Source organism: Nyctereutes procyonoides, unplaced genomic scaffold (genome assembly GCF_905146905.1).
Source record: "Nyctereutes procyonoides isolate TBG_1078 unplaced genomic scaffold, NYPRO_anot_genome, whole genome shotgun sequence".
Classification (NCBI taxonomy): domain Eukaryota; kingdom Metazoa; phylum Chordata; class Mammalia; order Carnivora; family Canidae; genus Nyctereutes; species Nyctereutes procyonoides.
In genome coordinates this window covers 18,267,863-18,278,107 of record NW_026575030.1, presented here as the reverse complement: position 1 = coordinate 18,278,107, position 10,245 = coordinate 18,267,863, and the positions used below count along the sequence as shown (strand labels likewise).

General features: G+C 40.1%; 1 protein-coding gene across 1 annotated transcript in view; it reads left to right on the top strand.

Moving 5' to 3' along the window:
* Positions 1 to 210: 210 nt before the first annotated feature.
* The window catches only part of LOC129503832 (cryptic protein-like), a 36,339-nt gene continuing 26,304 nt past the window's right edge, over positions 211 to 10,245 (top strand). The window contains exon 1 of the mRNA XM_055316256.1: positions 211 to 435. Coding sequence (XP_055172231.1) covers positions 423 to 435 — 13 coding nt within the window. The 5' untranslated portion in view covers positions 211 to 422. The remainder of the gene's footprint in view (positions 436 to 10,245) is intronic.

Here is a 10,245-nt window from a genome sequence, read left to right as displayed (position 1 = left end):
TTGGAAACTTCCTTTATCTCTACTCCCCACCTAGATATGTGTTAGCAATCACCCTCCAAGCATATGGCCCACTGATAAACATCTGAAAGTCTCATGACTGAGTTTTTACTAAACAGTAATAAATGACCTTTCCCTAAAAATAGCTAGGTCCCCAAGGATCCTGCAAACCTTGTTTCCAAAATACCTTAGAGGTTTGTACTGTTCCTAACTTCCACCCAACTTGAAAGTCACAACCCCAATTCTGCTTTTTCTGCACAGGTGTCCTGTGCCTGTGCTTTAAAAAAAAACAAATTTTTGCAATGAAGATATTTGAAGAATTATTTCCTGACCTTCAGCTCTGAACACCAACAACACCACTCCAAAAACTACATCATTTGGCATCCAGTGTGGAGCTTTAAGTCTTTTCTTCTGGACTCTAAGCCATGGTGAAAACTGGTGAGTACTTTCTTACCTCTCCTCATTACTTTCATTCCAGGGGCTTTTCAAAGAGTAGTCTTATATTGTATGTCAATTGCTCAGGCTGCCATCCTCTAGCCCATGACTACTCTTTGAGGAGAAAAATGCCTGTCTTCCGACTGGTAGTACTCCGGCTGGAATGGTAATAAGACCCAGAAACCTGAAACCCTCTCTTTATTCCTGTCCTTATACAAAGCTGTCTGTCTTGGGCATAAGACAGCCGCCTAACTACCATGGCTGCCCATCTTGAGACTACTGTTTGAGATTTCCTCCTCATTTGTCTAATGTGATCCCCTCCACATCTCTGTTCTTGCTGCTTCTGGCCTTGAGACATCCAGTGGGAGCTGGCCAAAACCAGTATTCAGGTGAGTTAAAACCCAACCAGGGAACATTTCCTAGAGAAGCTGGGTGTAAAGACCACAGATATTGGAATGTCACTTAGATCATGATGGATTTTTATCTTTACTGTTGGTCAATGTCCTCTACTAACATCTTAAGTTACAAAATTGGGCACTTTCCTCTTGTAAAACTTTTCAAGTGTTTTCCATGAGTTATAAACAGTGGGTTCTTCATGGCCTTCATGGTACAGCCTTCATTAGAAGGCAAGCCAAGGTGCAGTGGGGCCTTCACAGCAGGGTAAACTTGGTCCATATGTCGGCATGCATCATAGTATAGAATGCATTTGGGAAGTGAGAGGAGGGCAGACCTCCCTCCTATAGGGCCTTTACAGAAGGTGGTGATCATAGCAATTTCATTTGAGGGATGCCTCAGGTCACTGTGACACCACTCTGACATATCATGCACAAGGGATGGCACCTGGGAGTCAAGGGATGGGGCTGATTTTCTTGGTAATGCATCAGAGCTTCTTTTTCAATCCCCAAGGACTACCCCTTGGGATGTCTTTTAACCCATCAGAAACAATTTGCATTGCAAGGTTTAAGGAAAAAGAAACTAATCTGTAATACTGCAATACTGCATGGCCTCAGTACTCTAGGAAATGAGAAAAACTGGCCCACTAATGAGACATTCACTTTCAATAGGACTTATAAGATCTCTATTGAAAGAAATAAGGTAATGGACAGAACCCCATGTTCAGGCTTCTGGGTTCTAGATCCAGACCCTGACCTAAGGGCCTCTTGAGTTTGGCCACTAATCAGACCAACAAACCTCCTCCTCATATATTGGATAATGATCATCTAAACAGGTTTCAACCTAGTGAATCTAAGTTGTCAAAGGAATAACAAGCCTCTTCAAATGAAGAGGACACTTATTCAGTCACTTCTCCTTCTAAGCCTGAAGGCCCTTATATGCCGAGCTCAGCTGGGTACTCTAGGACTCCTTATATCCTTGGAACTCCTCCTATATTAGGATTATATTCTCTTAGAGAGGTTGCTAAGGGAGAAACGGGCACTATTCAAGTCCATGCCCTGTTCTCCATGTCAGACTTCAGTCAAATAAAACAACAATTAGGATTACATTCTGAAAACCCTTCTCAATTTATTGAGAGTTTTCAACAAATATCCATTAAGTTTGATGATGTTTGATCCATTGTGTTTGTTTGATATATATCATACTAACTCACTGCTGCACCCCTGAGGAAAGAAACTGTATCTGGGTCAGTGCCCAACAGTTTGATGATGAATTGTCAACAAGGACATAGAACATTATGTGGAGGGGGGTGCTGTTGTCCCAAATACTGAACCACATTGTAGCTATCAGGAGGATAGGGAAGAAAGAAACGAGATCATATGATTACCTGCCTGATAGAAGGAATGAAATAAGGCTTTACTAAACCTATAGATTTTAACAAAATTCAGGAAAGAACTGATGAAAATCCTGCTCTATTTCAAAGTTGCTTTAGTAGAAATTGTCCACAAGTATACAACCTGGACCCGAGTATGCCTTAGGGAATAACTATTTTTAAATATGCAGCACTGCTCCTAGCCCATAGGAGCATCTCTGAGAGGTATTTCCCATTAAAAACCACAGGTGCCCTCCCCCACCCATAGCTACTGCCCAGCTTCTCTTCTTCCCTCTCTGCCAAGAAAGGAAATGGAGTGACCACAAAAGGGCAAACAAAAGTGACTATACTTACTATTGGGGAAGGGAGAGGTTAGCAAAGTGGTTGTGACAAATAGGGGTGCCAAAGGGCCAGGTGTGACCCTGCCCCAGAGGTACCCCATGTTGCCAGGGGGACCCTGCTCTGGGGCATAAAAAAAGGCAGGTCTTCAAGGCTGCTTCCTCCTTTAGAACTGCCCAAGTTTCAGATCAAAAGGGGATGGGGTCCAGGAAGGCTCTACAACCCCTGGAGGCAGTCACACCCACTACCAATGGAAATTTCTTAGTATAAGTAGTATCTGAAATTCAGTTTTAACTGGCTGTCCTATATTTCATCTGGCCCCCTTGTCGTTCTTGTGGAGGCCGAGAAAATTAAGGCCATTCCACTTTAAGTTTAGTGTTAGCAGAAGTACAGCCATCCCAGGCCCCTGTGAATAAGAGCTGAAATTTACATTACTTCAGTTACAGGAAAAAAAAAAACCAAAAAAACAATTTACAGCTTAATGCCCTAGAAAGCCCTATATTAGAATGAGAACAGAGCTTAACGCCCATGGCAGAAAGTCCCATATTAGAATGAGAACAGAGCTCAATGCCCTTGAAAGCCCCATATCGGAATGTAAACAGAACTTGAGAAATTCCTCCACCCCTTCTAGAGGTCCCCTAGACCAGCCCATAAAACTAAACTGAAACCCACCTCGGGGTCCAAGTCCCTGCTCCGCTGTGTCAGGTATACTTGGACCCAAGCTCGAGCTTGTAAATAAACCCTTGTGTGTTTGCATCGGTGTCGGCTCCTTGGTTTCTCGGTTACTTAATCTTGGGCACAACAATTCTGTATTCTTTTTCACTAATTGAAATTGTTGGCAAACAGACAACAAAGAAAAGGTAGGTTCTCTGGCAGCATACTAATGAATTCCAGCTCTCTAATCACCAATACTAAAGTTATCATCAAAGAACACAAAGGACTACCATACTGCAATCCTATGCATAAAAATCGAACCTTTTGAAAGCTCTCAGATGAACAATTTGTAATGTAAAATTCTTTCTTAAATCAGATTCTTTCATTTTACTCTAAAAATCACACTGTATATTTAATAATAGAGAACAAACAAATTACAATCTACTTAAAAAAGTGATGCAGGATGATTGAGCTAAATGGTTGGGTTTTTTTTTTTTTTAAAGATTTTATTTATTCATTAGAGATACACACACACACACACACACACACACACACACAGAGGCAGAGACATAGGCAGAGGGAGAAGTAGGCTCCGTGCAGGGAACCCAATCTGGGACTCTATCCTGGAACTCGAGGATCACACCATGAGCTGAAGCAGACGCTCAATCACTGAGCTACCTAGACGTCCCAAGCACAATGGTTAAGAAAGAATTCCTGAGATGTTTCATGGTGCAAAAGGTGATTTTATTGTAGCAGGGTGGACAGGACCTGTGGACAGACAGACCTGCACTGTGATTGTGAGGTGTGACTGATTATATATTTTTAAGTTGAAGCAAGGCAGAGATAACAGAAGTCTCTAAAGGGGTTTCTGTATGTCAAAGAAGACTTACAGGATGCTGGAGTTCTGGCTATTGTCAAGATAAGGTTGGTTTTTGTCTCTAGCAAAGCATTGCAACATTAAGGCAGCTGTGAGGTACATGAGGAAGGGTCACATTCTGCAAGTCTCAGGTGGGCTGCCGGTTATAAGGAAATTTAATTTTATCTACAGTTCTCTTGCCTTTGTTCTTTTCATCAGAAGGGAGATTACTCATTGCTAAAATTGTGGGAGTAGAAAGCACCCAGAGGCTATGTTTCAGCCACAAGCCCTAAAACTAATCTAATCTTAGCATTTACTACTAATGGGTGGTGTGAACAGAGCCAAACAATTTTCTTCCTTTGAGTTTCAATTTCATCCTCTCTAAAACAGGGGAACTATCACCTGTTCTGAATTCCTTAGGAGTACAAGGTGCTGTTTTCAGCAGGGTTTAAAGTCAAGAATACCAAACTGGTAATCAGGAGCTAATTTTAGGTCCAGCTACAAGACTATACAGACGTGATTCTGAACCCATTACAACTTCTCTGGAGTTCAAGTTTTTCAGTTGTAAAAAAAAAAAAAAAGTCAGTTGAATGGATAGATCATCAAGCCCCCACTACTTTCTTCACAGGCCAGGTGATAACGAATTCACTTAAGATCTGTGAATTCACTTAAGATCTGTTTGCCCCTCAGCTTCCTCTTTTGTTAAATAAGAGAAAGATCTCACTTCACAGGACTGATATAAATCAAATTAGAAATTGCATGTGAAAGCATTTGAAAGCTCTTCCCTCTAAGATTTTCTGATCTATATCCTTAATTTTCATTCCAACAGAGATGGAGATGTAGGTCTGGGGTAAGGAGCAATGACTGTTCATTTCTACATACAGTTTTACAATGAGGACAGGGCAAGGATAAGGGGGGAAAGGTGCTCCCAGAGTACAAGCCCATAGGCTGATGAGTTAATGGGATCTGGAAAAAGGCTGGATACATGCACCCAGGACTCAAAGGCTTAGGCCAAAGCAGACACTGCAGAATGCTTCATGAAGTCCCCCTGATGCCCACAGGCCAGGTCCAAGGACACCGAAGGGGTCTTGCAGAACCAGCCAAGAGAGTTCTTTATGGCTTCACACAGGATGGAAATCAAAAGTGAGCCAGCAGGAGGTGAAAGCAGTTTATTGAAAATAGAGAGCAGGTAATAGACAGCTGAATGACCAGGAGACTCAGAAAGGAAAAGACCAGGAGTGTCATCTTTGTACTGGGTCTGGAGTTTTTATTGAGGACGGTAGTCTGAAATGTGTCTTCTCAGGCAAGCAAGAACCAATTAGAACAAAGGCATAGGCCCATGTGTTATTTCTTGGAGCCAAGGGGCCTTGGCCTCAGATATCTAGCTCCTCTTTTCTGGAATATGTATATGATAGCTTCCTCTGGTCATTCTCACCTAGTACTTCCTTAGATGTTATTTATTCTACAGAATCATTAACTTCTTGTCCATTATTAGGAAAACACAGGCTACTTGCATTACAAGGCATATGTAAAGTGGGATGGTCATGCAGGACCCGGCAAGAACAGAAGCAGGAAAAGAAGCAAAGGCAAAAAAATACTTTTCTCCCAGGGTTCATTTGATTTCCCTGTCTCATCTCCGCTCAAAATAAGGGTGATGTCATAACTCTTGCATAAGTTACATCCCAGCCATCTAAGCAAAAGGAAAGAAAGGAACACAAGCTCCACAAAGGTGTTTCATCCTTTGCCACAAGCACAGAACTTAGTAACTGGGCTTTCATGTATAAGCTTGTCCTTGTAACTACTCTACAATCTTTTTAGCAGCCCCAAGCAGAGCTCTGCTGAAATCTTTGAGTTGACTTAACTATATAAGGCTGTTGAGAAAGCTGAGAGCTCCTAGACAGCACTTGAAATAAAACTATGGCCAAGAGAAATGCAGTGAAAATTGGTGCCAACAGCTGCGTGGGTGGCTCAGTGGTTGAGCATCTGCCTTAGCCCAGGTCATGATCCTGGAGTTCTGGGATTCAGACCCACACTGGGCTCCCAGCAGGGAGCCTACTTCTCCCTCTGCCTGTGTCTCTGCCTATCTCCCTGTATTTCTCATGAATAAATAAATAAAATCTTAAAAAAAAAAGTGGTGCCAAGAATTTATAATGAATGACAAGACATAACATCCCATCCAAATCGTTCCCTCTCTCCTTAACAAACTCTGTTTTATTATTTTCCAGTCACTGATTTCCTTCTGTATTTTATTACACAAAAATATCTCACCTCATAAATTACTTGTATTATATACCTTTTTGAGTGGGTAATTTGAATATAATTTGTGCATGTGTATTTTTGTAGCTTTTATAATTTATCTTAAAATTGCTGGAGAAAACCTGGAGGGTATTGAAACCAATGTTGGGTGTTATTCCTCTCAGTAAATACAAATGATAATGCCATCTGGGGTTTAAATCTCATATCATAGATGCTGCTCAGGCTCCCCTAAGGGACCTTTTCCCACGCTGAGCAAGCAGAGACCCCAAAAGACTGATATCAGTTAAACAGCAGGAAATAAAGCCAAATGGCAGTTGCCAAAATCTTGCCACAGTCTGACATAAACGAGACACCAATATTCTATCTCAAATCATTTAAACAAATGAATTGAATCAGAAGTTTATCCTTTAAAAAAAAGTTTATCCTTTTAATATTCTACCTTAGGGAAGACTCTTGCAGCTCAAACTGATCATGTAATGAAGATTTGATATAAAAATCAGTGTTGTGAAGAATAATGTTCAGCACATTTTTATTTCACCAGCCTTCTCTAATACCACCTGCACTGCACTTTTCAAAGCAGTGTTACAACATAGGTGGAGCGCTCTACAAATAAATGAGTTCATGCATGCAAAAGCCCAGGCAGCCAGGTTCCAGCAGTAGATGCAGGAAAAGGCTGAGCTGGACATTTCCAGTGGTGGACATTTTGCATCTTTAGTAATATGCAGCAGGATGAATAGGTTCACTCCTGAATACTAAAAAGGATAAAAGGAATTCTAAGGAGTAAGACGCTTAGAAGATGAATTGTCGTTTTTTTTTTTACAACTGTTGTAACAGAGTTTATTTCATCAAAATGACAAACATAGCAGGATCCTGTGTGCTCATATTCAAGTAAGATGAAGTATATCATTCTTAAAGTGATAGACTGATACATATTAAAATTTTTAAAATGACGGACTGAACCAAGTTAATGATTTAATTTTTTTTTTTTTACAATTTCAAAGTACTTTAATGTCTTTTATCCACATAACAGTTTTATGCTGTAGCAGCTATTGTTATCCTTGTTTTACACTTGAAAAGGAAAACACAAGAAGGTTAAGAGACTTGACTTGCATAATAGCCAGTAACAGGCTCAGCTGAAATGAGGATCCAGACTTTCCTTAGTCTGACAGCTCAATACCTTTCTTGGAGCCTTTTCTTCCTTCTTTTTGAACTTCTTTTCTCAAGGCCAGTTGTTTAAGTAACAGCTGTCTTGATTAATGGTTCCAAGTTAGTAATATCTTTTCTATTGATATTTAAATAGGTTTAGGTTTTTTATATTGGGGGTACTTTATCTTCTACTTTGTAAAAATATCGATTAGTAAGATTGAAAACATGAGAGGTCACTGTATGGCACATGCTCTGTTAAGAATTGAAACTTCCACCTTTTCCAATTTCTTATTTGCATTCAAGATTATGATAAACCTGTCACAGGAAAAAATAACTAATTTATAGTTTGTGTTCTACAGATTTTCTACTAATTTAGACAAGTCACACCTTCATCCAAATTCCTACTATCTAGAAGTATTAAAAAGGATATGCAAAATGTATTGACATACAGAGGGATGTAAAAGCTCGCATAATCCTTCAAATATGGTTAGTAAAAGACATGCACACACACACACACACACACACACACACACGCCTCTGTCATAAGGGCTCCATGCAGCAGTAACTTTATTTTCTAACAGAGTTGAACTACTCAGTCATCAAAATGAATCTTGATAAAGATAGAAATGCCTTAATGTATATATTCAACATTCCATTGAATATTCAATTTTCAGCTGGGAGTCTGCTTGAAAATTCTCCCCCTCTGCCCCTCTGCTCATGTGCTCTCATGTACTCTCTCTATATAAATAAATATATAAATCTTTTTTTAAAAAGGAAATATACTGGACCTAGGGCATTTGTGTTCTGATACTAAAAGTACAAATGCAATTGTCTAGCATCTAAATTTTCAGCCACTTTTATGTTAAAATGTCATTTGAAAGTTCTCAATTTTTGAACTCTAAAATGATACATGGAAACTAAACCCACGTGTGCACAGTATCTAGGCACATCACTTAGTAATGTGCTTGTACATGAAGAGGCCCTTGAAGGAAATTTCATCTCTTCCTGAGTTAGATTCCACATGACATTAAACCCCAGAACCTTTGCTTTGCTGCATCAATGCTAACACTGAAGTTCAGTAAAGCTTGGTAGATAAGGCTCTAGGTGGGACAGACTTAGGCTTCAACCCCAGAGATACTTCTTTCTAAGAATAAGACCTCAGGTATATTACTTACTTGCTCTATAAAATGGAGATTAAAAAAAAGATTAAAAAAATAAAAAAATAAGATGGAGATAATAACATTAAACCTCCCAGGGTTTAAGGAAATAAAGGAAAATACAGATAAAGTGACAGCACAGCATCTATTATAATCAGATTCTAGTATGCCCAGACTCCATGAATAATACGTGATAGGCACTGTTTGTAAGTTAGTTGAACATTATTAAATAGAGTATATTTTAAAAAGTGATTTTTTTTGGTAAAAATAAAAATACTTGATTCAATGGGATTAAGTCATTAAACATAACTTAAATGGTAGCTACAGCTGCTTCTTAAGCTCTTAAATTAAAAGCACTAATTTTCCTATGAAAACACTTGTATAAAAAAAGAGTTGTTTTAATGTTAGCACTTAAATTACAACTGAAAAAACATCGACTCCCAAGACCAATACTACACTTCCCTATGACATCATTTTCTGAATAGGGTAAAGATTAAGAGCTGATCATTTGAATCAGAATTAAGATGGTGGAGGGCTATGGGGTCCCTAATTTTGTCTGGTCCCTGGGTTTCAGCTAAATAGTTACCAAATCATTCTGAATACCTGAAAAATCTATCAGAGATCTGAGAAAAGAATTACTGAAATTCTACAAGTAGAAAAGTGACCACTGTTTGCAAATTAGGAGGTACAGAGAGGAGAATCCAGGGCAATATATAAAAAAATAAGCTAAAAAGGGGAGGAGCTTCTTTAAGCTGACTACAGGAAAGTATTATAAGCAGTGGAGCACAAAATCAAAACTTTTAGAACTTTGCTACAGGGCACCTGAGTGGCTCAGTCAATTAAGTGTCTGCCTTTGACTCAGGTCATGATCCCAGGGTCCTGGGATGAATTCTCACATGGGACTCCTTAATCAGTGGGGAGCCTGCTTCTCCTTCTCCCTCTGCCTGCTGCTCCCCCTGCTTGTGCACATTCTGTCTTTCAGTCAAATAAATAAATCTAAAAAAAGAAAAGTAAAAAAGAAGAAGAAGAAGAAGAAGAAGAAGAAGAAGAAGAAGAAGAAGAAGAAGAAGAAGAAGAAGGAGGAGGAGGAGGAGGAGGACTGCTACAGTTAGGGGCATCCCTGGCATAAAGGTGCTCAGGTGGTGATGTGGGGAGGAATCCCACGTGGGACAACATTGTCTTAGGATCCTAGGGGTCAGAGAAAGAACAGTGGTGCCTGAGTGTGGCAGAGTTCCCAAGCATCAGAGAAGAGAAGCTGGCTGAAAACAGTGAGTGTAGGTATTAGCTTTCTGCTCAATGTTGCCATAAACTAGAAAACACTGCATGGTCATGCAATGATTCACCAGGCTCAGCAAAAGGCAGAAGTACAGCAAGAGCCCCCTCCCTCCCCTAGGAGGAAGGGCTCTGGGCCACTAGGCAAGAGTCCATAAAGTTTGGAGACTTGAAACTAGGTCATGTGCCTGAGATAAAAATGCTTGGTCACAGGCTGGGTAAACACAGAGTTAGGATGGAAACCAAGGAGACAAGAGTGATTGATTGCTTTTCTGTGGCTCACTGAAGAGTAGAGGGTGCAAACTTTCAGCTCTGGGGCTAGAGATCTGGGTACCATCACTTTCATTCCCCCCTTCCCCTGTCACTGG